General features: G+C 48.2%; 7 protein-coding genes and 1 pseudogene across 12 annotated transcripts; 5 read left to right on the forward strand and 3 right to left on the reverse strand.

Annotated features, from left to right (window-relative positions):
* Positions 1-133: 133 nt before the first annotated feature.
* On the reverse strand, positions 134-6,208 carry LOC108021142 (FHIP family protein CG3558). 4 transcript variants are annotated; one of them, XM_017089706.4, is made up of 7 exons: positions 5,795-6,208; positions 4,747-5,609; positions 4,090-4,486; positions 2,436-3,435; positions 1,816-2,376; positions 1,327-1,365; positions 134-1,058 (listed from the first exon to the last, which is right to left on the reverse strand). In XM_017089706.4, the coding sequence occupies exons 2-7, from the start codon at positions 5,418-5,420 to the stop codon at positions 601-603; spliced, it is 3,129 nt and encodes a 1,042-aa protein (XP_016945195.4). In that variant the 5' UTR covers positions 5,421-5,609; positions 5,795-6,208; the 3' UTR covers positions 134-600. The 4 variants fall into 4 exon arrangements, with proteins under 4 accessions (XP_016945195.4, XP_016945194.4, XP_036672496.3 ...); XM_017089705.4 differs by having other exon boundaries at positions 2,436-3,459; XM_036816601.3 differs by lacking the exon at positions 1,327-1,365.
* A 205-nt stretch (positions 6,209-6,413) lies between these two features.
* okr (DNA repair and recombination protein RAD54-like okr) lies at positions 6,414-9,685 on the forward strand. The gene is made up of 6 exons (XM_017090082.4): positions 6,414-6,521; positions 6,576-7,890; positions 7,942-8,095; positions 8,164-8,569; positions 8,632-8,795; positions 8,853-9,685. The coding sequence occupies exons 1-6, from the start codon at positions 6,519-6,521 to the stop codon at positions 9,157-9,159; spliced, it is 2,349 nt and encodes a 782-aa protein (XP_016945571.3). The 5' UTR covers positions 6,414-6,518; the 3' UTR covers positions 9,160-9,685.
* Positions 9,149-11,078, reverse strand: Bem46 (abhydrolase domain containing 13-like protein Bem46). The gene is made up of 5 exons (XM_017090083.4): positions 10,815-11,078; positions 10,523-10,764; positions 10,119-10,460; positions 9,882-10,060; positions 9,149-9,823 (listed from the first exon to the last, which is right to left on the reverse strand). The coding sequence occupies exons 1-5, from the start codon at positions 10,951-10,953 to the stop codon at positions 9,703-9,705; spliced, it is 1,023 nt and encodes a 340-aa protein (XP_016945572.3). The 5' UTR covers positions 10,954-11,078; the 3' UTR covers positions 9,149-9,702.
* Positions 11,079-11,616: 538 nt separating this feature from the next.
* Positions 11,617-19,844, forward strand: Chd1 (chromodomain-helicase-DNA-binding protein 1). The gene is made up of 7 exons (XM_017086025.4): positions 11,617-11,833; positions 13,208-13,726; positions 13,780-13,889; positions 13,952-14,125; positions 14,190-18,731; positions 18,797-18,901; positions 19,009-19,844. Exons 1-7 carry the CDS (start codon positions 11,825-11,827, stop codon positions 19,205-19,207), a joined length of 5,658 nt encoding a protein of 1,885 aa, XP_016941514.3. The 5' UTR covers positions 11,617-11,824; the 3' UTR covers positions 19,208-19,844.
* Positions 11,860-13,199, forward strand: LOC136116863 (uncharacterized; annotated as a pseudogene).
* A 319-nt stretch (positions 19,845-20,163) lies between the features above and the next one.
* On the reverse strand, positions 20,164-22,329 carry LOC108017683 (uncharacterized). Its single transcript, XM_017084795.4, has 2 exons — positions 21,906-22,329; positions 20,164-21,844 (listed from the first exon to the last, which is right to left on the reverse strand). Exons 1-2 carry the CDS (start codon positions 22,198-22,200, stop codon positions 21,021-21,023), a joined length of 1,119 nt encoding a protein of 372 aa, XP_016940284.3. The 5' UTR covers positions 22,201-22,329; the 3' UTR covers positions 20,164-21,020.
* LOC108017694 (EEF1A lysine methyltransferase 2) lies at positions 20,179-20,852 on the forward strand. Its single transcript, XM_017084806.4, has one exon. The coding sequence runs from the start codon at positions 20,179-20,181 to the stop codon at positions 20,824-20,826; it is 648 nt and encodes a 215-aa protein (XP_016940295.3). The 3' UTR covers positions 20,827-20,852.
* Positions 22,330-22,702: 373 nt separating the features above from the next.
* On the forward strand, positions 22,703-25,080 carry LOC108017658 (uncharacterized). Of its 3 annotated transcripts, XR_001767831.4 has the most exons (3): positions 22,703-22,803; positions 23,054-24,738; positions 24,797-25,080. XR_001767831.4 is itself a non-coding variant. In XM_017084773.4 (2 exons), exon 1 carries the CDS (start codon positions 22,826-22,828, stop codon positions 24,677-24,679), a length of 1,854 nt encoding a protein of 617 aa, XP_016940262.3. In that variant the 5' UTR covers positions 22,729-22,825; the 3' UTR covers positions 24,680-24,689; positions 24,797-25,080. The 3 variants fall into 3 exon arrangements, 1 of the variants encoding a protein (XP_016940262.3); XM_017084773.4 differs by having other exon boundaries at positions 22,729-24,689; XR_001767829.4 differs by having other exon boundaries at positions 22,730-24,738.
* Positions 25,081-25,091: the final 11 nt, after the last annotated feature.

Raw genomic sequence — 25,091 nt, forward strand, 5'->3', positions numbered from 1 at the left:
AACTTTGCGCAGCTAGTAAATTGAACACCACACAACCACTGTAGCCAAACTGATTTCAGGACTAAAACATATTTGATATTTTTATAGAGCTCCTGAGACTCGACCCGAAAAACGAATATAACTTTCTTGGCTGTGCATTTACTTGGACCAATTTAATACTTTCAAGTTGGCTTTAAAAATAAAAAGCATAAAATATATTGCAAAAATACATATATGTATACATGGTATGTGTGTTATATAATTCTCTCTAAAAAGGTTGTAAATCTTGCATACGGCTGTTAATTAGAATATTTGTTTACATCTGAACACTTAAAATCCACCCTCCCAATCCTCTTACAACTTTAAACCTAAATTCTAGCATGTTTAACGCGTTTTTGAGTGTTCTCTTGTCGTTGAGTCCGTGTGCATTAATCTGTAAATCTGTTCAACATTGCGGCATTGTTCGTTTAAAAGGGGTTGTTTAAAATATAAATATCGATAATTTAACAGGTAAAAAGAAATAATTTCGTAAGAGTAATTGGTTAAAACAAACAAGGGGCAACAAATCCGTAAAATATGTATACACAAGTCGTCTGAATCATCATCATCTGTTCCAAGCGATCATAAGGACGCCTGCTCCGTGACCAGCACAACGCTCTGCTCCTGTGCAATGGCCGCCAGCTCCTTGAGCCACTCATCCATCAGAACAGCGCATAGGGCCAAGTCCCGGGATCGCTCGGTGCCACTAGTGCTGGCGATGATTCCCATGGAGGCCACCGAGTCAAGGGACACTGGTTCGGAGTTGAAACCACCTGTGGATGGACCCCCATCCAGACCATGCAGCGTGCTCGACGAGTGGGTTGTGGCGTTCGACTGGGCGGAGAGGGTTTGAGTGGATCCGCCGATGCTGCTGCTGCTCCCAGCGCCCACCGTCGACGTGGTTGTGGCTCCCGGACGTGAGGCTCCTGATGGTGGTTGCGTACTCAAGCTGGTTTCGCATGTCCCAGTGACTGTCTGTCCTTGTGGAAAGCCTCTTCCCTCGGCACTTCCATTATTGCCCACAAGATTCGACGCAGCTCCTAAAATCATGAAGCGGTATTAGTTCAAGCTCATGTTGATTTTGACGTTTTTGGGTTAATACAGCAACAATAATAACACATAAATGGAATTCCACAAATGTTCAATATATACTCTACTTTAAACTACGTTTTTGGTTTAGTGGGAAATCAGAATGTACAAAGCTCTACAGAAACAACGACACTACGCACTAATTTTAACAGACTATGCCAGTTTGGGTTAGGTTTGATTAAAAACTTTATATACTTTTATCAAGCGTGAAATATTTACCGGTGAAGAATGCGTAAATTTGTGATAAGCCAGATGAAGCTAAGATTTGTTTGCATTTTTTTCGTTTCAATAAAAAATAAAGAAATAAAAGAAATTAATTTATTATAAACGATGCCTGTGGGCATTTTACAGAGAGATGTGTGTGAACCAATACAGCCCTGAATGAGACCTGTTCGTGATATGTAGTTCCATAAAACTACTCTACATCAAGAAAATTCAAATGTTTTAATGACATTTTATGATTTCTTCACATTAATGACAAATGTTTGATCTTCTCAGGCACTAATGCAGGGCTCAAAGTATGTGTAATGTGTTTTTGTGAGTTATGTGTGAATATTTCGACCCAAAACCAACTTTCTTCCAACATCCAACGCTGCAGATTTGTAAACTGTTGGTGATTTCTATTTGGTTTGCTTGGTTTTTCTTTTTTAGAAATATAGAAGTTGTGCAAAAGTGTGGCGAAAACATGTTTCTGTTGCAACTACTCACCGGAAGAGCCGTTTGGTGGCGCTGGCGACGAGGAGGCGGACGACTTCCTGCTGAACATGCTGGTGATGGATTTGCTAATGCTGCGCCTCTTATTATCGCTGCGCTTGAAGGGATCGTAAGCGCTGGTAGGCGTGGCCTGCACGGGAGTGGCTGCCGAAAGGGTCGCGTAAGCAGACCGCAGTTGTCCCTGCTGCTGGCCGGAATTGGTTGCCAACTGTTGCTGTTGGCTGTGATGCATTGGCGAGCCTTCGTTTCCCTTCCGAGCGTTTGCCAAGCGAAACTCCCGATCAATGAGTGAAGAACGCGCCACATCAATGATCTCCAGCGAATCCTCCGTCACTGGCAGCTCGGCATCGATCTGTTGCTTAAGAATGCGAAGCACCTGGTGAAACGAGGGCGTATCCGAGGTGATGGCGATGTCTGAGCGCAGCAGCAGCGAGTGAACCAACGGCAGGGGATACCAGGCCAAGCGAGTAATCAGCCCGGTAAGGTGAAGATTGACGTACAGCGAGTTGCTCGTGAAGGTTTGCAGTTTGCCCCAGATGGCATTCAGAAAGGGACCTAGAAGAAGTATGTTGATTAATTATTTGCAATACTGTCATTTCAATTTCAATTCTTACCCAAGCTTACAGTGCCCTGCGCAAACAAATCTTCCGAGAAATCCAGATCTGTCAGTAGTAGCTCATTGCGATTGTTGTGGGATATGCGCCAGGCCTCTCGTCTGCCGGTTCCGCCTAGCACGCTGCTGATGCTACTGTTGTTGTGCTCCAGATCTGCCTCGCTGGCTGTAGTGGCCAGCGTGGTGTCCGTGGCTTCACTCTCTTCGTCCGCCGGTCGCCACTTAAACGACTCGTAGCCGCTGGACTCGCCAATTGATTGCAAGCTATCAAGCTGTTTCTCGCCCGACTCGCTGGCAACAATAGCTCCACCTCCGAACTCGCTAAAGAACTGCCTGGCCAGTTCCAAGGCATGGGCGTGAACTCTTCCCTGGCCGTGGCGTGGCCACTTTTGGTAGCGATAGCTGTTCGCCCACTTCAGGCAGTCCCTTTGACACTGGGCGATTCGCCAGTGGGCCTCGAAGAGATAAGCCTGAATATTCGCATACAAACTATCACCCGTGTGCACTCCGTAATAGTTCCAGTTGGCTCCAATAGTCTTGCTCATCACCGGAGATGGGAGACTGGGCAGCGGCGTTAGGTCGCCTATCACCGGTTCGTGGATACTCTTGGGCCTGGCCAGATCCCTGGCCCGCTTCATCACATCGGGCGAAAGTTCCAGGAAGAACTCACTGCTGTTCAAATACGGATCGATCTTGTTGATCTTGTGGCGATGTGAGATGGGCACATGCTTGCCGGGCAGCATGAACTTGAGCAGCAGCTCCAGCATCAGATCCTCGCAGTGCAGTCCCAGCAGGGTGTCAAACAAAGCCATCGTGACCATGCAGAGATTGGCATCGGGTGAGTTCAAGCGCTCAACCAGAGCATCCAGTATCCGTTCTCCGTCGAACTTTTCCGTATCGAGCAGAAAGCGAACGAAGGCCCTCAGCAGTCCAGGTTCGGTGATGGAGCGCAGAATGAGGTCCAGGTACGACATGGCCGAGATTTGCGAGTCGATGTTCGTCTGAAAATGTTTGCCCTTCAGTGTCTGCGAAAATGGAGCGCAAAAAGTTGTTTCGAGATTTCGAGGTGTGTGTGTGGTTAGCTACGGGGGAGGAAAAGGTACAAGAAACACACAAGAAACGGAAAGCTGAAGGCGGTGCAGATCCCTAAGAGCTAACAGAGTTTCAAATAAAGGTCATGTCTTACGAATATAGTAGATATTGGCTTGGATTTGTGTTTATTGTCTCAGATAAGATTATTAACTCAATCGCAGTAATGATTTTGGACATACAAAAAAACACATCGGTTTAAAACCTACACAATAACATATTACATTAAATTACGCTTAAACAGTATTCTCAACGAAAACTGGTCAATAAAAATCGACAAGCCTGCTATTAATCATGATTACTTTTAATTTACGTATCCTATTTTATACTTACTTATATTTATTTAGCTTAAAATGTACAATTAAATATTTATATTCTATATCTTGGATTCAAAATCTTTTTAGCCAATATCTACACAATTTTTTTATTTAAAGACATTTCCGAATTAATAATAGACGTAGTACAGGACAAAATGATTCGCTTGCAACCAACACCACAGAAATGCATCGAAGACAAATTTTTACGAAGAGAGACCGAGACGAGACAAAAGCTTTGACGGCACTCACCTGAAGGATCGCCGGTCCCAGCACGGGCACAATGAAGCCCTGGTACATGAAGTCCAGCAGCTGTTGCTTGATCATCTCGTGGGCCACCTGCACCACGGCATTGCAAAACTCGAGGGCGTTCATGAAGAGCGTCAGCTCTGGGATCTCTGTCACATCGTCCGGCGTGATTCGATGCCAGTCAATGGAGCTGATCTCAATGCTGTTGGGCAGACGTGAGTAGAGACCGCCCAGGCCGGTCACCAGCAGCGGGCAGATCGAGGAGTACTGGGCTATGTACGTGCCAATGTTGGAGTTCTTCTGCGAGAGCGCCATGCACAGGAGCAGGGCATCGCGGGCCTGATGGCCCAGACTGCCCTCGCGATGCACGTACGGGATAAGCAGTGAGAAGATGATGAAACTGCAAGTACAAGAAATCAATAAATAATAATAGCCATAACACAATTGAAGCTAGTTTAATGCCGTCACCATTTATGAGTGTACTAGTACAAGGTCAATTTTGTGTAGCCTTGCCTTATCAAGCTATCGTCGCTATTTAGGTTGATGAATCATAACAAAAAATATTAGTTCAACGCTATTATATTAAGCAATTTAATTAAGAATTTTCGTAAATTTCAAAAAGCTTGATAAGGCCTTAAAAAAATTAGCCTATTTGCTCACTTGGTTGTGGTTCCACTTTTGGGCTGCGCCACATTGCCATTTAATATCTGCTCCTGGACTTGCGTCTGGGCGGAGAAGAAAAAGAGGTCCAGCAGGTGGACATTCTGCATGAGAACCACGCACAGCTGGTTCAGCAGTATAACGAGCCGCTTTTCAAGATCTGGAGGAAAGATCTCACCCTGGCTGGAGGCCAGTATCTTGAGCAGGGGTCGCAGGAAGGGCTCGTGGCAGAGCAGCTGGTGTCGCGAGTGGCTGACGAGGAGTTCGTACAGCTTCAGCTGCTCCAGCCTCACAGCGTTGGCATAGCGTCCCGTGGTGCAGGCCCACTCGTACAGCTTGTCCAGCAGATTCTCGCTGAGCAGGAATTCAAGGCAGGGAGCCGCGGGCGGACCACTGGCCTCGGCCGCCGGCAGCGAGACCTTGTTGCAGTGATGCAGTTCCACGAGCAGCAGGGTGACCATGTAGTCCAGATGGGACACGACGCCCAGGACGTCGTCGTGCGAGGGCGGAGCGCTGTGCTGGATGATCTCGAAGGCCTGCTGCCAATGCTTGCAGAAGCTGTCGTAGCAGGCTCGCGGATCGCAGTCCGTGGCGGCGTCGATGGGACGCTGCCGAAGTGGGCCGCCGTGTCCGGCGGAGGCAACGCCCCCGCCGCTGCTCTGGCGCAGCCACATCGCTTTCGGAATGGTAGGCGATGTGTGTATGTGCGATTCGGTGGCTTTTAGTGCCGCTGGTTCGCTGATAACTGCTGCTCCGTGTGCGTTCCGTTGGGCATAGATTGCTGGTACTTTGCTATCTCGTTTTTGTGCTTTTCTGTGTGTGGTGAGTATTTCAATGTTGCTTGTTTTGTAAATATTTAAAGGCTGAAAAAGAAAACGCAGGTTAGCAGAGTATTCGCTATTTACAATTTAGCAACAAGAACAACAAGTGCACGCCGTGACATACTTATGCACACACACCTACAGCCCACACATACATGTGTTAGTGTGTTTGTGCACACCTTTTTGGGCACTCGTTGTTGTTGTTGTTGCTGCTGGTGGTTGCTCACCTGATGAATTTGGATTTGATCGTCGTCATCGTCTTCGCTGCTTTCCGCTCTCCATGCATCGTCGTCTCGCCCCGCCCATTATCACTTTGTGGCGCCCTAATTATGTAGGCTCTTACGCCTGCAGCACTTGCAGCGCTTTTTTTGGCACTTCACTTGAGCAATTACAATTACAAATACAATTAAGTGCTTGTACTTGTACTTGGTACCAACACTTCCGCAGTTTTGCGGATTAGATTCGCGTCCTTGCAGCTCGAATTTCGCGCATGTGGCGCTGATTTAGTTGTCAGCAAGGTGGAGGCAGTCCGACCCACACTCTATTGCCTCATTTTTCACTATTTTCGTGCGTTTTTCGAGTGCAATTCTGCGTAAATATTTACAATTATCTGCACGGAAATAGAAAGTTAGAGGTGTGCAAAAACTTGTACAAAATATCGATGTATCTTGTTTATCAGAGTAGATTTTGCATTATCGAGATTTTAGGAAATCGAGATTTGGAAAAAATGTATGTTCATTATTTCTGTTCGAAATGTAACTTATTTAATGAGTTCATATGCAACATATTAATTTATTTTTATATCCCTTTTGCCGATGTATTATCGACGATATTTTGTACCATTTGTGTGACCAGACTTTTGTACTCAATCAGCTGTTTGCGGGACCGCCTTTTTAAATTCAAGAAATGGTTATCGATAACAGGTGAATCAGTTTCTGAAGGGCCATCGTAATGGTAAACAGAATAATTGTATTTGTTTATTTTAAATTTACTTGCATTTCCTTAAAGCGACGCAGCTTGGCGCCCAGCCAACGGGGACCCCAGCGTCCCGAGTCGCGGCACTCCTTCACGCCGCCGCTGCTGAAGAAGAACAAAAGAGCCTGCCAGCAGGAACTGGAGCGGGAGCAGGAGCTGGACAGAAAGCGACAGAGCGCCCTTCGCGATGACGACAACACAGTGCAGCTCCCGCTGCCCATTCGCTTCACGGCGAACAGTGAGTACGAGCGGGCCATTGCCAAGGTGCTGTCCCGCAAGTTCAAGGTGCCCATGGACAACTACATACCGGACTACGGGGGAAAAAGAGTCCTGGGCGTTCGACGCTGCATTTCCCGGCGACCCCTACACGATCCGCTAGCCTGCAACGCTTTGGTGCTGTTCCATCCGCCCGCCTACACGGAGCACGAGCGAATGGCCATGGATCCTACCCAGATTCTGGTCCACGTAGTGGTCGATCCGCTGCTCAGCAACATCCTGCGGCCACACCAGCGTGAGGGCGTGCGCTTCATGTACGAGTGTGTGGAGGGAAAGCGGGGCAACTTCAACGGCTGCATCATGGCCGATGAAATGGGTCTGGGAAAGACGCTGCAGTGCGTAACGCTGGTGTGGACACTCCTAAGGCAGAGCCCGGAGTGCAAGCCTACGATCAACAAGGCTATAGTCGTGTCGCCGTCATCGCTGGTGAAGAACTGGGAAAAGGAGTTCACCAAGTGGCTGCAAGGACGACTCCTCTGCCTGCCCATGGAGGGTGGCAACAAGGAGAACACCATTCGAGCTCTCGAGCAGTTCTCCATGACCTCGTCGCGACTGGGCACGCCCGTCCTGCTCATCAGCTACGAAACATTCCGCATCTACGCGGATATTCTGTGCAAATACGAGGTGGGAATGGTGATATGCGACGAGGGACACCGGCTAAAGAATAGCGACAATCTCACGTACCAGGCCTTGATGGGCCTGAAGACAAAACGGCGGGTCCTGCTCTCCGGCACGCCCATTCAGAACGACCTTACGGAGTACTACAGCCTGGTGAACTTTGTGAACCCAGAAATGCTAGGCTCGGCGGCTGTCTTTAAGCGCAACTTCGAGAGCAGTATTCTGCGTGGCCAGAATGCCGACTCCACGGAAGGCGAACGAAAACGGGCCATCGAAAAGACGCAGGAGCTGATAGGTCTAGTCGATCAGTGCATCATCCGACGCACCAATCAGATTCTTACCAAATATCTGCCAGTTAAGTTTGAGATGGTCATCTGCGCAAAACTTACGCCAATTCAGCTTGAACTCTATACGAATTTCTTGAAATCGGACCAAGTTCGCCGTAGTTTAGCAGGTAAGCTATTCGGTAATATTATTGAACCTTTAATACAATATTTTTTTTAAGACTGCAATGAGAAGGCCTCGCTCACGGCCCTGGCGGACATTACAACCCTTAAGAAGATTTGCAGTCATCCGGATCTCATATATGAAAAGCTTACTGCACGTGAAAAAGGATTCGAGAACTCGCAGAATGTGCTGCCTAGCAATTACAAGCCAAAGTAAGTTGACATAACGTTTTCTTTTAATTGAATGGGAATTGATCTTCATGTGAATCTTTTCGTTTCAGGGATCTTAATCCAGAGTTTAGTGGCAAGTTCATGCTCTTGGACTTCATGCTGGCCGCCATACGCGCGGATGGCAATGACAAGGTTGTCCTCATCTCGAATTACACTCAGACCCTGGACTTGTTTGAGCAGCTAGCGAGAAAGCGAAAGTATGGATTTGTCCGCCTTGATGGCACCATGTCCATCAAAAAACGCTCAAAGGTTGTTGACCGGTTCAATGACCCAGAGTCGGACAGTTTCCTTTTCATGCTGAGCAGCAAGGCCGGCGGATGCGGCTTGAATTTGATCGGAGCGAATCGTCTGTTCATGTTCGATCCCGACTGGAATCCGGCCAACGATGAGCAGGCAATGGCCAGAGTGTGGCGTGATGGGCAGAAGAAGCCTTGTTACATTTATCGCCTTGTTGCCGTAAGTGTGAAAGTTATCCCCTGAAAACTTTTGAAATTTAAATGGAGTAATGTATATTTCAGAGTGGTTCCATTGAGGAAAAGATCCTGCAGCGGCAGACGCACAAAAAGTCCCTGTCGAGCACCATTATTGACAATAACGAGTCGGCCGAGAAGCATTTCACTCGTGACGACCTCAAGGACTTGTTCACATTTGATGCAAATATCCTATCCGATACCCACGACAAGTAAGAAAAGGATTGCATATTAAATTGTTATATATTTTAACATATATTTTTTTAAAGACTCAAATGCAAGCGTTGCGTCCAAAATATCCAAACGAAGCCACCGCCCGATGACACGGACTGCACCTCGCATTTGTCCCAGTGGTACCATTGCTCCAACAATCGCGGCCTGCCCGATAATATTCTCGCCCAGGCCTGGACGGATAGCAAGTGTGTGTCCTTTGTCTTTCACCACCGGTCGCAGGCCCAGGAGGTTGTGGCCAAGGCTGAGGAGGAGGAGCCGCCGGAGGAAAAACCCGCCAGTCGCAAGCGTCCATCAACACCCCTCAGTGATGACAGTGCCGATGAGGACTTCATTGGTTTCTAGCAGTTGTTAGCAGTTTATTGTTTATCAACTTGCCGTCGTTCGGTTACTTAGGTCTAAACTTAAGATAGTTTTTCTGGCTTCCCTAGCAATCTTAACAATTAAATAGTTTAACATTTCAAAAATGGAACCAGCACAAAATGTAAACGTGCTAGGGATGAAAGCTCTTATAAACAATTCTGGCAAACTAGGAATCAGTTCAGACAATGAATTTATTTCTTGTGAAATACTGATTAATTTTTATAGTCTCGAATGGTCACCAATTGTGTCGAATAGTAGGTTAGAAAGCTCAGTACAAATAAACTTCGCGCCGTTAGGAGTTTGGAAAAATTCGGATTCTAATGTGGATTGTAGATATTTAAAATCAACAGCCAACTCCGCTAGCACGTTACTCTCTGCACATAATAAGCAACACGGCATATAGCAACGTCCGGATTAAAACCCTGTCAGATACAGACTAATATTATGTGTGTGTGTGTGTATATATATAAGTATTAAACCATTCGCAGTGTTAACACAGTCAATTGAACACTTGATGCCTCGAAGTTATACATCAATGATTTTATGCTCCAGCTCCACCCAGACATTGCTCTTTTCTGGCGCTTTCAAAAGAGGCGAAGGCTGCTGCTGTAGCTCGGCTAAAAATCCTGCGATTGCCTGGTAGTACCTAGAAAGCAAGAATTCATGTGGTGAATAGGAAGAGGCAATCTTCTACCAGTCCATACCCGTCCACTATCCAGGTGTCGTTGTGCGATCCTCCGGGGAACTCAAGCAGGCGCTTTAGCTCGCTGCCGCATTTGGTATATAAGGCCCTCATCATGCGCGGTGGCACCAAGTTGTCCGCAAGGCCCGATATAAACAAAAAGGGGACCGAACACTTGCCTATCTTGCTCAGGGAGTGGTACTGCAAGGGGATGAACACCAATAAAGTTTAACATAATAAACAAACGACGGCGCCTTACCTTATTCTTAAACAATAGATTTGGTATATACTTCACAGAGGGATGAACCAGCTCCACGGCCATTTCCGGTATGCTGCTGAATGTGTTCTCCACAATGGCGCACATTAGCTTCTGGCCATAGACGGTATCGGCCGCCACGTCCACGACGACAGCTCCGCCCAGGGAGCGCCCGAAGAGGATCAGTTGCGAGTGGTCCAGGTCGTGGCGGGTGTGCAGGTAATCAATGGCGGCCCGTGCATCGGTAACCAATCCTCGTTCAGTGGGCACACCGTTGGAGAGTCCGTAACCACGATATTCCACCATTAGAATATTGCAGTGCAGGTGGTGGTAGATTCCCCAAACCTAGAAAGTGGAGCACAATGCTGTAATAATGAAAACATAGGTATATTTTAAGCTCCACCTACGTTCTGCATGCGGTGTCCCATGTTGCCAGCGTTGCCGTGGAAGTAGAGCAGCGTGGGCACCGACTTGGAGCGCTCCTCCGGCTGGGTAATCCAGAAGGCGTGCAGGGTGACATTGTCGGGGGTTTTGATGCTGACCGTGAGGTGGGGCAGGTTGTGCATCGTCGGAATGGGTATGTAAATGCGGGAGTTGGCTGGCAGGTCCGGATGATAGAGCAGCAGGTCCTGGGCATAGTAGAATATCACTGCAACGAAGGTTAATAATGTCAAATGGCAGGTCGAGGCGAATACGTACGCAGGATGATTCCAGCGAAGAGCGCCAACGTCATGTAACCCCCGTAGAAATAGTAGAAAATGAAGCACAACAGGAGGGCCGCCAGTACTCCCACGCCCACGCCTCTCGACTTGGGCAGAGCAATGCCCACTTCTTTCATGTTCGCCTTATTGTCCAGCTTCGCTACATGTCCAGTGCTCTAATTTAATTAAATTGCATTAATTCCAGCACCAGAACGCAAACTATTGTAATTGTACACCGCCTACAGCTGACTTCGAAGACACCTGTGCGGTGCGATAACTTATCGATTACGGAGCACAGTGAGCACTAGCTATCGGCTACGGCGATTATGTCTAGAAGAAGTGAGGGCAATGAAACCGATTTTGTAAGACGAAAACTTTAAATTTCGGTTTTTATTAATATAATTTAATCAAAGATTGGATTTCTCAGAAGTTAGTTCTTAGCTAGGAGTTCCTTTTATTCTGTAGAAATTACATTTCAATGTTTTGTATAACTTTTAAGAATCGATGGATTCGGTTATTAATCGACTTTAGTCGAAAATAAAAATATTCTCATTATATTGATTTAAATTTTTAAACTACATTAGGTTGTTTTTGTTGTTTTAGCAATGATATGTGCAGCAAAAGTAAATAGTGAATTTGAATATAACTTAACTTTGCTTGAATAAACGGTTTTATATATTTATTTAATGTGTTTTAAAGTGTGTAAATTTAATAAACAAAAAATGTTTAATAATAATTCTTCAGTACGATACATCCCATATCATCACTGTCGCGAAGTGCCGTCCCTAGTGCAGAAAGCGCGGTCACACTAATCCAAGATGGTGGAAAGATTTCTGCTGCGTCGCATGAGTAAAACGTGAAAAACGATCTTTTTGTTTCGAAAAAGTGCATTTAAAAACAAGTGGCCTGCAGGAAAAACATAAACATTCGCCAGCGACCGCATGCAAGTGAATTGCCTGTATTTAATGAGCGCTACAAGGCAACTGTGTGTGCTACCACGACAATATAATGAGCCAGGTGAGTAGGCCTTGAAAAAGCTGTGAATATCGAACGTCGGTGTGTGTGGAAAAATCGGAAAAACTATGAAATTCTTCTATCATTCGAAACGGGACGGATCAAATCGTTTTGATCCCAGTTGTCGTGTGAGTATGAACGGAAAACAAGTGCTACATACTGGGGAAAACGCTCCGTTTTGTGGGCGTGGCTGACTCAGCCCCAAAGTCCGTACAAGTCCCCTCGTCGAGAGACACCCGCACTTTGATGGCTGGCAGTGCGGCTGCTGGGGGACCATTTGGACAAAAGGATGGATTTGACCACTAATCCAACTGTGTTTCATCCATCCAACAGTGCCCCAACGCTCCCAAGACTCCAACGTGGCACCCAAGGTGGATTTTGTAAAAATCCATTGGGTACCCATTTTCGCAAATTCTACTTAAATTAAAGAATTTCGGTTTGTTTTTATCGAATGCGGCTATAAAAATCCTTCAAATTGCATGGATTCCATTGGTTTTTCGTCCAAATTGAAAATTTTCATCGATTACGTAATCAGAAATTGCTAGGTGCAAAGTTTTCTCTCGCAGATTTCTGGCCAAATTCCTGGGGATTTCGAACCCGCCAAAAGGCAACCGGCAATCAATTTCCATTAATTCCAGCTCTTTTTGTTAGAAACAATTATTAAAAATAATTTTTCCCCATTTGCCAACTATATTTCCACAGTTTTAAGACTTTTCAGGGAAAGATCACGTCCAGGAGATCGAAAACCCGCTTGTTTTTAAAGGATTTCCTGGTTTTTGCCCACCAGGAAGTAGTGTCTTGTGATTACCGCGTTCCGTGTGAAGTGGTCATGTGATTCCTCCTTGTATTACCCGGAACCGTGAAACTTTATAGATTTTTTCCACATTTTTGATCCCTAGAAGTGCTTTAAACGAATTTCTGGAGAGGATTGGGGCTGTAAGAGCCACTAACGTGCACTTTACTAAAACTTTATCCACTCGGTTTAATTTTATAACCTATGTACCAAAGCCCAAGATTCATATTTTCAAAGTTAAACTTGATTTTATTAAGAATTCTTCGATTTTAAAGTTGGGTCTAAATCTGGGAAGGATTAGGCTTCTTTCTGCTTCCAAAACGCCAGTTTGAGTCTTGCATAATATTCCTTTGGTTAGGTATGACAGTGCTCTGCCTTTAAGGAGTAGAATAAGAGGAATATCAAACCTTTTTTACCATTTTCGGTACACTTTAACAAAGTGCTGTGGGATTCTGGCCAGGATTAGCCGGCTCAAAGCCCATGTTCATATAGGAAGTGTTTTATTTCTCACGGTTTATCTGATACCAAGTAATTTACCCTCAGCCTAGATTAATTTCACGTTTCTTTTCTTTCCAACCGCCCAGGCACTCAATGAATCGGCGAATAGTATTGGCTCAGACGAACAAGATGACACTCGGGAGACCAATGGCACCGACCATAGTGGCAGTGGCAGCGGTAGTGGCTCGTCCGGCTCCGATTCAGACTCGGACAGCTCCTCGGGCAACTCCAGCGATGGACGCAGTTCCCCGGAACCAGAGGACAAATCAATTTCGGTGGCAGGATTTCCACCGACAGCCGCTGCTGCCCAGGCGGACAGCAAGACGAACGGGTTTACAGACGACCAGGAGGAAAGCTCCAGTGACGGGTCGAGTGGCAGCGATTCCGATTCGGACGCCGAGGGCCCATCCGAGCAAAGGGACCACAACCAGAGCAACAACAATGCCAACACAAGCAGCAGCAGCTTGTCTAAGCCGGAGCAGAATGAGGAGGAGGAGGACAATGAGACTGAGGCTGGTCAGCAGCAGCCAGCCAGCGACGCCTCTGCCGATGAAGCAAGTGATAGTTCTGCCAATGTCTCGCCCACATCCTCCAGCAGCAGCAGTGTAAGTCGGGATCCGCGGTCATTTCTCTAAAAGTTCCTAACCTTTCTCCACAGGAGGAGGAAGAGGAGGACTACAGACCCAAAAGGACGCGCCAGGCGCGCAAACCACCGACTGCTGCAGAGAAATCAAAGAAAGCTCCAGTTCCCAAGAACAAAAAGAAAACGTGAGATCCTCAGCTTTCTCTTTCTTAATTTTTTTTGCAAAACCAATCGTTTAATTTGCCAGCTGGGACTCGGACGAAAGCGATGAGAGCGACGACAGTGATGAGGATATGTCCACCGCCCAGAAACGCAAAGCTGCAGCCACTACCTCTAGAAGCAAACCCGCACAGCAACAGCAGCGACGCAGGGTAAAGTCCTTCAGTTCCGAGGACAGCGATGATGACGATGCCAGCAAACGGTAATGATCCCAATCCTGATGTTTCATTCCCTTTCCTGATCCATTTCAATTCCTCTCTGATCAGCTGTGCCACCCGCCGCACGGCCGCCGCAGTTAGCTACAAGGAGGCCTCCGAGGATGAGGCTACTGACTCTGAGGATCTGCTGGAGTTCGAGTACGATGAGAGCCAGGCAGCAACCACAGCCGCCGCAGCCGAGGAGGAGGAGAAGTGCGAGACCATTGAGCGTATCCTGGCCCAGCGTGCTGGCAAGAAGGGATGCACAGGCAACCAGACAACGATATATGCTATCGAGGAAAACGGTTTCGATCCAAATGCTGGATTCGATGAGAAGCAGTGTCCAGATGCAGAGGCCGAGACGCAGTTCCTGATTAAGTGGAAGGGCTGGTCGTACATCCACAACACCTGGGAATCGGAGGCTACCCTGCGCGAAATGAAAGCCAAGGGCATGAAGAAGCTGGATAACTTCATTAAGAAAGAACAGGAGCAGGCCTATTGGCGGCGCTACGCCGGTCCAGAGGACATCGACTACTTCGAGTGCCAGCTGGAACTGCAGCACGAGCTGCTAAAGTCATACAACAACGTAGACCGCATCATAGCCAAGGGCTCTAAGCCGGATGACGGCACCGAGGAGTACCTGTGCAAGTGGATGTCGCTTCCGTACGCGGATTCCACATGGGAGGACGCAAACCTGGTGCTTCGCAAATGGCAACGCTGTGCGGAGCAGTTTAACGAACGCGAGTCCTCCAAGTGCACTCCCTCTCGCCACTGCAGAGTGCTCAAATATCGCCCGAAGTTCTCCAGAGTTAAGAATCAGCCGGAGTTCCTCTCGGCGGGCCTGGTTCTCAGAGATTACCAAATGGACGGTTTAAATTGGCTGCTCCACTCGTGGTGCAAGGAGAACTCGGTTATCCTGGCCGACGAGATGGGTCTTGGCAAGACTATCCAGACCATTTGCTTCCTGTACTCTCTGTTCAAGCTGCATCACCTGTACGGGCCGTTCCTGTGCGTGGTGCCACTTAGCACGATGACGGCATGGCAGCGAGAGTTTGACTTGTGGGCGCCGGACATGAATGTGGTCACGTACCTCGGAGACATTAAGTCGCGCGAGCTTATCCAGCAGTACGAGTGGCAGTTTGAGGGCTCAAAGCGGCTCAAATTCAATTGTATTCTCACAACGTACGAGATTGTGCTGAAGGACAAGCAGTTCCTGGGCACGCTTCAGTGGGCTGCGCTGCTGGTTGACGAGGCGCATCGTCTCAAGAACGACGACTCGCTGCTTTACAAGTCGCTAAAGGAGTTCGACACCAACCATCGTTTGCTTATCACTGGCACCCCGCTGCAGAACTCGTTGAAAGAGCTATGGGCTTTGCTGCATTTCATCATGCCGGACAAGTTTGACACGTGGGAAAATTTTGAGGTGCAGCATGGCAATGCCGAGGACAAGGGCTACACTCGGTTGCATCAGCAGCTGGAGCCGTATATTCTGCGGAGGGTGAAAAAGGACGTGGAGAAGTCGCTGCCAGCCAAAGTCGAGCAGATCCTGCGAGTCGAGATGACCTCGCTGCAGAAGCAGTACTACAAGTGGATTCTCACCAAGAACTTTGATGCGCTGCGGAAGGGCAAACGCGGCAGCACCTCCACCTTCCTCAACATAGTCATCGAGCTGAAAAAGTGTTGCAACCACGCGGCCCTCATACGACCCTCGGAGTTCGAACTTATGGGTCTGCAGCAGGATGAGGCGTTGCAAACTCTGCTCAAGGGATCCGGCAAACTCGTTCTGCTCGATAAACTTCTCTGTCGGCTAAAGGAGACGGGGCACCGTGTGCTGATTTTCTCCCAGATGGTGCGCATGCTGGATGTCCTGGCTGATTACCTGCAGAAGCGTCACTTCCCTTTCCAGCGACTCGACGGTAGCATTAAGGGTGAAATGAGGCGGCAGGCCTTGGACCATTTCAATGCCGAGGGCAGTCAGGACTTCTGCTTCCTGCTCTCGACAAGAGCCGGCGGATTGGGCATAAACCTCGCCACAGCCGATACGGTCATTATATTCGATTCCGATTGGAATCCTCAGAATGATCTACAGGCGCAGGCGAGAGCCCATCGTATCGGGCAGAAGAACCAGGTCAATATCTATCGCCTGGTCACCGCCCGATCCGTGGAGGAGCAGATCGTAGAGCGAGCAAAGCAGAAGATGGTGCTTGACCACCTGGTCATTCAGCGGATGGACACAACAGGTCGCACTGTTCTGGACAAGAGCGGCAACGGACACTCGTCCAACTCGAATCCGTTTAACAAGGACGATCTATCTGCTATTCTGAAGTTTGGAGCCGAGGAGTTGTTCAAGGACGAGCAGGAGCATGACGATGACCTGGTCTGTGACATTGATGAAATTCTACGCAGGGCAGAGACCCGCAACGAGGACCCCGAAATGCCGGCAGATGACTTGCTATCCGCCTTTAAGGTGGCCAGCATAGCGGCCTTCGAGGAGGAGCCCAGCGAGTCGGCTAACAAGCATGACAATGATGCCGCAGGCGATGAGGACGACAGCAAGGACTGGGACGACATCATTCCGGAGGGCTTCCGCAAGGCAATTGACGATCAGGCGCGAGCCAAGGAGATGGAAGATCTATACTTGCCACCTCGAAGGAAGACGGCGCCCGCTAACCAAAATGACGGAAAGCGTGGAGCCGGTAAGGGGGCCAAGGCGAAACAGCAGGCAGACGAATCTGGCGGCGACTCGGACTACGAGCTGGGCTCTGAAGGCAGTGGGGACGATGGCCGACCTCGCAAGCGTGGACGCCCCACCATGAAGGAGAAGATAACCGGGTTCACGGATGCCGAGTTGCGTCGCTTTATCCGCAGTTACAAGAAGTTTCCTGCTCCTCTTCACCGCTTGGAGGCCATCGCATGTGATGCCGAGCTGCAAGAAAAGCCGCTGGCGGAGCTGAAGCGCCTCGGAGAGATGCTGCATGACCGTTGCGTTCAGTTCCTGCACGAGCACAAGGAGGAAGAGCATAAGACTGCGACGGCGGATGAGACGCCGGGCGCCAAGCAGCGCCGTGCACGCGCCACCTTTTCCGTGAAGCTGGGTGGCGTCTCTTTTAATGCCAAAAAATTACTGGCCTGCGAGCAAGAGCTGCAGCCGCTCAACGAGATCATGCCTAGCGTGGCCGAAGAGCGCCAGCAATGGAGCTTCAATATCAAGACCCGTGCCCCGGTCTTCGACGTGGAGTGGGGCAACGAGGAGGACACCAAGCTCCTCTGCGGCATTTACCAGTACGGCATTGGATCCTGGGAGCAGATGAAGCTGGACCCCACGCTCAAACTCACGGACAAGATTCTGTTGAACGACACGCGCAAGCCGCAGGCCAAACAGCTGCAGACGCGTGCCGAGTACCTGCTCAAGATCATAAAAAAGAACGTGGAGCTAACCAAGGGTGGCCAACGACGGCAACGTCGCCCCAGAGCATCACGAGCAAACGATGCCAAGGCGGCCAGCCAGTCAGCTAGTTCCAATATCGATAGTAAGTCCCACGACGCCGAGGATGCTGGCGTCGATGGACGAGCCGTAGGCGAAAGCAGTACCAGTCAGGTGGATCCATCTACCGCATCGCCGCACAATGCCTCGGCCGCTGAGCAGTCCAGTGGCAATGCAAAGAAAACCAAAAAGTCCAAAGCCAGGTCGAAAAAGACCAGCGCCTCGGACAACAACGGCAACAAGCCGATGCACTTTACGGCCAACAACGAGCCCAGGGCTTTGGAGGTGCTTGGCGACCTGGATCCCAGCATATTCAATGAGTGCAAGGAAAAGATGCGCCCAGTGAAGAAGGCCCTCAAGGCTTTGGACCAGCCGGATGTAAGTCTGTCCGACCAGGATCAGTTGCAGCACACCAGGGATTGCCTGCTTCAAATCGGCAAACAGATCGATGTTTGCCTTAGTCCTTACAGCGAGCCAGAAAAGAAGGAATGGCGCAGCAACCTTTGGTACTTTGTGTCCAAGTTCACTGAGCTGGACGCCAAACGTCTCTTCAAAATTTACAAGCATGCACTGAAACAGAAGACAGGCGGCGGTGGCGAGGCAAAGGGAAAAGGGAAGGAGGCGTCAGGAAGTCCAACCAAGTCCAAGCGCAATGGGCTGTCGGCTGAGGACAAGGAAAAAGAGCGTGATAAGAGTGGGGGCAAGAAAAAGAAAAAGGACAAGGACAAGGAACGCACTGGCCAGTCGCGGTATCCGGAAGTGGGCACACCCTCTTCCGGTCGTTTTAACGACTCGCCTCTTAAGCGCAAGCGTGATGAGAATGATGCCGACGCCAGCAGTGGAATCGCAGGAACTCCCGGCGGAGGAATTGGTGATCACCTCAAGTCGATGTCTTTTAAGCGTCTCAACATGGACCGCCACGAGGAGCGCAAGAAGCATCATCGAGGAGGCGACTACTACGGTGGCCCACCTATGGGATACGAAGGTGGCGGCAGCAGTAGTGCCCGCCGGCAGGGCCCCACCTCCCCCTCCACGCCGAACAGTCGTGGAGGACGGGGTGGCTACGATCCACCGCCTGCTCCATCCGGCTACACCCCGGAAATGGAGCGGTGGCAATCCCGCGAAAGGTAAGGATCGAAATATGCTTATTTAGTCGCCTTGCCGGGATTCCTAATGTGCTTTCCAATTGCAGATATAGCCAGGAATACAAGCGAGATCGCTACGATGGTTATCCACGCAGTGGAGGAGCTCAAGGCAGCTATCATCGCGAACGCGAACGTCGTCCAGACAAGCGCAGGTAATTAAGGAGCTGACCTTTCCTTCGATGTCTCATAAATATAAATGTCTCATAATATCCGCTTTCATTTGAACTAACTAAAATACTTTGATGTTCTCTTAATTAAGATATCCCTCTGCTCTGCCGCCGCATGGTTACCCAAGCCACTACCTGCCGCCCAACTACTATGGAATGCCGAATGGGGTCGTTCCCAGCCTGCCGCCACCGCCGTCCGGCTACCGCGATCCCCGCGGCTACCCGGTGATGCCGCGAGACTATCCTGCCGACTACAGACGCAGCGACTACGAGCGGCGCACACAGACCTGAGCAGTTGGCTCTCGAACACGACTGTCGTCTATTGTACATAAAACGCCTAGACTTAAGCCCGGCTGGGAGGGTCAACTCCTGTCCAGCCTCTCGACACAAGAAACCCAACACCTGCATACAATACGTTAAGCGTAGCTCCATACACACCTGTACAAGTAATACCTAGCAGCTAACTCTACATATACTTCTACAAATAATTTCACATCCGATCGCACAGAGGGCACAGAGCACTGCATCATCATCATCCAGGGTTTAGCGGCAATACCTGCAACCTAATCTTAGACTTTCTGTGTATAAATCATAGGCTTTAAATCGTTCATCATTACGAAACATTATTTTTATACTATTCAAATTGTACAGAAGGTGCAGCGGGTTATATGAATGTGTGCTGTGTGCTATGTGGTATGTGGCCCATGATGCGAACAAGTCGTTTAAAAGCTTTTAAACCAACAACAAATTCTCACTATATTTAAACACTAAGATATGTTTGTAAACACAAAAGCAATGGGGGCCGTTGAAGAATCGTATCAAGGTTATGAAGTATAGCAGCAGACTAATCATTTGTTTTATGTCTATATTGCATTCTAACTTTTATATACCGTTTAAAAATAAAGAATCAGCGAATGATCCAGAGAAATGTAATTTAGATAATATTAAAGATACTAATATTAATGATATATTAATATATAAAGTACGTTGTAGTGTCTGAGAAATCTATTAAATATATATCAATAAATTATAAAATATTTAAATTTAAAAGAAGGCCGTTTGTTGTTGGGCAAATAAAAAGAAATGAAATTGTGATAAGGATCTTCAGTTTTGCAAACGTCTTGATTGATAGCGAGAGTTCCCATGAGTTCCATAATTCCTTTGTTCCATTATCAAGTTTAAGCTTATGACGATATCTTGGCTCGACGCACATGCTCATCAGCTGTTCAAAAACATTTCCAGCACCATTTTAGCATAAAAATATGGACAACGAACACGGATCTGAATTGGGAACCCAGGAATATTGGGAGACCAGTTACAATCGTGAGATTCGGAACTACAAGAACCACGGGGATGTGGGAGAGATTTGGTTCGACGAGGACTCACAAACCCGCGTAATCGACTGGCTGCTGAAACAGGAGGAGATCGGAAAACAGTCGAAGGTCCTCGACCTGGGCTGCGGCAATGGAATGTTCCTAGTGGCTTTGGCCAATGAAGGATTCGACCAGCTGACCGGTGTGGACTATTCCCCCAAAGCAGTCGAGTTGGCTCAGAATATTGCGCAGGACAACCAGCTGAGCATCAGCTACAAGGTGGCGGACCTCACCCAGCCACAGGATGCTCTGGGCCAGTTTGATGTGGTGCACGACAAGGGAACCTACGATGCGGTCAGCCTGTGCCCGGATAATCCCAAGGAGAAGCGTGCTCTTTACCTGGCCACGGTGGAGAAGCTGTTGCGCACTGCCGACAGCCTGTTTGCCATCACATCCTGCAACTGGACAGAAGAGGAGCTGGAGGCAAGCTTTGCCGAGAAGTTTGTTAAGCACCACACTATTCCCACGCCGACTTTTAAATTTGGCGGCAAGGTGGGCAATGTGGTTACCTCAGTTGTATTTAAGAAGGTTCAATAAAGAATATATGAGATTTTGTACGTCGACATGGAAGCAATCTTTCTGTTTTGCAAGAGAAAATAATTCTCGGGATTTAAAAATATAATTTTACTAAAATGTCACATTTTGAATCATTAAAAATATGAATTATATAAAAAATATAAAATGCATCACATAGTAAAATTAGGGTCATGCAGAAATACTTATGATACTGGTTATATTGCACGCTTTCTCCTACAGACTGGAGATCCAAGAGGAGCTACTTCATGGAATGGAATGGCCTGCTCCTCGGCAAAGGCGAGGAAATCCATGCCGTAGTGCTGCATAAGCTTCGTGAGCATGGCGACATCAGCCTCTGCCTGGTGGGCATTGCTGGCTGGTCGTTGGAACTTGCTGGTGTACAGATTTCCCAGATTGTAAACTCCGCGGGGCGGAAAGCGCTTATTCTCGGCACACATTAGGCCGCTGAACAGCTGGCGTCGTGATCGGAACTCTTGAGCTTTCCGCCTGGCAGGGTTCTGCTCTTCCGGGTCATCCTCATCGCCATCGCGTAGTAGCTTGCGCTTGACGGAAGATTCCTTGGGCGTCAAAATGGGACGCTTTGGAGTCGTTTCATTTCTGGCTCGCCAGTCGATCTCCTTTGCCGGTTCTGGCTCCTTGAAGGTAGTTTCGTCCTCTCTAATGGATACAACTTCCGGTATAGCTTCCGTTTCAAGATCCGGAATGACCTCCGTTTCAAGATCTGGAATGGCTTTTGTTTCCAACAGGGTTTCCTGCGGGATTTCCAAGAGACTTGCTTCTGTTTTGTGCTTGTCGTCAATCTCCATGAAGGCACGTAGTGAGTCAACACAAGTTATGGACTTGGGGAGCTCCATATTAAGTTTTTCGAAGACCTGCCTCAAAATGGGGAAATCGAAACCCCAGCCATTGTGAGCCACCAGGCAAACCGGAGCTGGCAAGTGCTTCAGAAAGCTGATGATGAGTTGCGCCGCATCCTCGTCTAGCTTGGACTCCCGCTCCAGCAGGTAGTTGCTCAGACCTGTAACATGATGAAATTGTTGGGTGTCACTCTTTCGTTTCGGTTTTTTTTTATAGCCAACCTGTAACCCTCTCTGCCTCCGGATGCACCATCATGGACGGCTGGAAGAGCAGATTCAGCTTGTGCAGCACGCGCGGAGGAGCTGGCACCTCCGGCTGCCGCTCCTTCTCCACATCCTGGGCCACTTCTTTTTTCTTGAGGAGATCGGCTTCAAAGGCGTAAATGCACAGCTCCGTAATGCCCACCCGATTGTGATTGTAGGCAGGCAGATTGGTCGTCTCCAGGTCCAGTACGGCGAAGGTGGAGATCTTCAGCTGATCCTCTGATGGATCCACAACCACTTCGATTGGAGCCATTCGGAAATGCTACTGATCAAGCGTCAGTTTTTAGGTACACAAATGCATATATATTCCGTTTTATTTGAAGTGCATAGTGCTTGCAATAAGAACCTTAAGACATTTACCAACACTGTACCCTGGGACACAAAAAATAGAGATGGCACCGCGAAACAATCGTGATTCAATTTTTTTTCGTGACATAAAAGGTGAATTTGTTGTATATTTCAAAAGTCAACTTTAAATTATTCTCACTATAGCAAAAGTTTTCTAGTAACAGTAGGCTTGGGAAAAGTAAGATCTATTTATCTTTTGAATAAAAAAAACTTTGAATGGTACTTAAATAATATAGAATATAGAAATAACATAGAAATATAAGTACACTTCCAAGTGAATTTAAATTAATTTTCGTAATAGTACACAACAGCCTAGAAATATTTGAAAATTTAATTTTTGCTGAAACTTATAAGAACGGAACTTTAATTTGTAAATGAGGGCAGTCGTGTCACGCCAAGTAGGCCAGGACTTTACTTGTCAATCTCTAGCAGCAAAAGGTACATTTTATACCCCCACTTTTCCAGTGAACGTCGTTTCGGCAAGTGAACATTCTAACAACTTTTTCGTGTGAGTATTAATTAATCCGGAAATGGAGCCCAGCTACAGGGAAAAGCGGGAGTGGCTGAACAACCGCAGCAATGGTACTTCCAACTATGGAGCCCATCGGGTCAATAGCGGCTACTCCGGCCAATTGGGGCAGCCCCCCCAAACGGGTCGCAGTCTGGGTGGGTGGGCCCCTTGGTCGGGGCCAAACACAACCACAAACTCCACGCCTTACAACTCTTCTACTGATTACCGAAATCCTGCTGCCCCGCAGGCCAACTCTCTTTGGAGCCGCGAAAGAGCCGGGTACCACCGGAATCAAGAACAAGTCCAAGCGAGACCCACTAACAATAACAGCATGAACAACCGCTCGTGGTCGGCCAGTCGCGGACCTGCTGCTCCTCCTCCCCCTTCCATCGGGGGGGACCAGTGGCAGGATCGTGGACAGGCACAGGGACATGGTCCAAATCCAATTCCATGTCCAAGTCCCAAAATGCAGTCCATAATGATACAAGCGGAAGAAAAGAATGTACCAAATCACATTCGAGATCAGCTCTTCGGACTTAGCGGCGCTAAACGCAAGTGGTTCTATCGCTACCTCGAAATGGGCTGCAGTCATGAGGATGCCCTATCCAAGTCCTTGGAAAGACTGACCAATCCGGTTGGCTTCAAGGGTGGCGCACTCAAGTGGTACGAGAATTACATTGCCAGCGGTTGCACCGAGAAGGAGGCTTGTGCCAAGATGCTGGAGTACAAGCGGAATCATCCACTCAGTCGCGACCGCAAGGTTCCGGAGCAGACAGCTGTTCCGGATGATCGCGGTCGCAAGCGTCCGATCGATGACAACTCCCATGGCGGCAGGGCCAAGGAGGAGCTCAAGAAGCAGCGAAGGGCTGCAGAGTTGCCTCCGAAGCGAAGCTTTGTCATGGCCGTCATGTCGGATAAGTATCCCACATGCGTACTGAGCAAGAAGCAACTGTCTAGGATCGAGGCCGCCCTCGTGGAGGAAATGCGAAAAGGTTGGAAGACCAGTATCAACTTTGGAGGCATCCAATTTCTCCCGGGGCTGATTCTGGTTACCTGCATTGACAGGAACTCCAAGAAGTGGCTGGAGCATGTGGTGCCGAATATCACCGTCATACAGGGGATCAAACTAACCTCCTGTCCGGAGTACGAGATTCCCTCCACCAAGGGGATAACTGTATTGGTACCGCGCTCCGCCGACGAGCCCGATAAAATAACAACTGAACTTCTGATCGATCAGAATGCAGACCTCCTGTCGAAAACTTGGCAAGTTGTCCGCACTACCATGACCAAGGAGGGCAACAAGCTGATGACGATCACCCTAAGTGACAAGTCCTTGGAGCTGCTGAAGATAAAGGGCATGACAGTTAGCTATCGTTTTAGCCAGCTTTCGTGTCGCCTAATGAGCGGCAAGGATGCTCTTAAGTCGGTTCGCGTCAACTACACGGAGCCCCGTCCACTACCACCAAAGAAAGATGCCCAGTCCGCCGAAATCGACCTCACTGAGGAGGATAGTGAAGAATATATTTCTCAGCTTAACCTGGTTGTTGTGGACGAGGTCAAGGGAGATGATGACGAGAACGAAGCGGCTGAAGATGAAGAACTAACTGACGGGGAACACAATGCCCTGGAGATTGTTGAAGAAGAGCACGACGATGGTGAGATTGCTGAGGAGGAGCACGTGGAGGAGGAGGCTGCTGAAGGGGAGTACGTCGAGGAGGAGGCTGCTGAAGGGGAGCCTGAGGAATCATACGAAGTTGAGGAGAGTGTCGGAGACGAGCATGACCACGAGGAAGAAACTGAGCATGCTGATGAGGAAGAGAATCAGCATGCTGATGAGGAAGTGGTTGAGACTGGGACAACCACCACAGAATAAGCATCTCCTTGTAAGTATGCACCACTGAAGGAAAGCCAATGCTTAATGGCGATCTCAAGGTAAACGGAGATTTCCCTTTTATAAACACTTGATTAACTTGTTCTCTTTTTTCCCTAGAAACACTTGATGCGCTGCAACATTTAAAACTAAACCATTACTTCATTCGCAACACGCCCTAGACATTAGAATTAACCACAAAGAAGCTCGGACATGGATACACATGGTTTAGTAACCAACGAACATAAGTTTTAATCAAATTAAAAACCTCTTGCGGCAGTATCTGGAAATATTGCACATCCTTCCACATTTTGACATCATATTATACATACCAAATCTGTATTATGATTTTCATTAAAAACGGTTGGTTTTGGACTAAAACATGTGCCAAAAACATCAGTAAACTTTGTATTTT

Source organism: Drosophila suzukii, chromosome 2L, assembly GCF_043229965.1.
Source record: "Drosophila suzukii chromosome 2L, CBGP_Dsuzu_IsoJpt1.0, whole genome shotgun sequence".
Taxonomy (NCBI): Eukaryota; Metazoa; Arthropoda; class Insecta; order Diptera; family Drosophilidae; genus Drosophila; species Drosophila suzukii.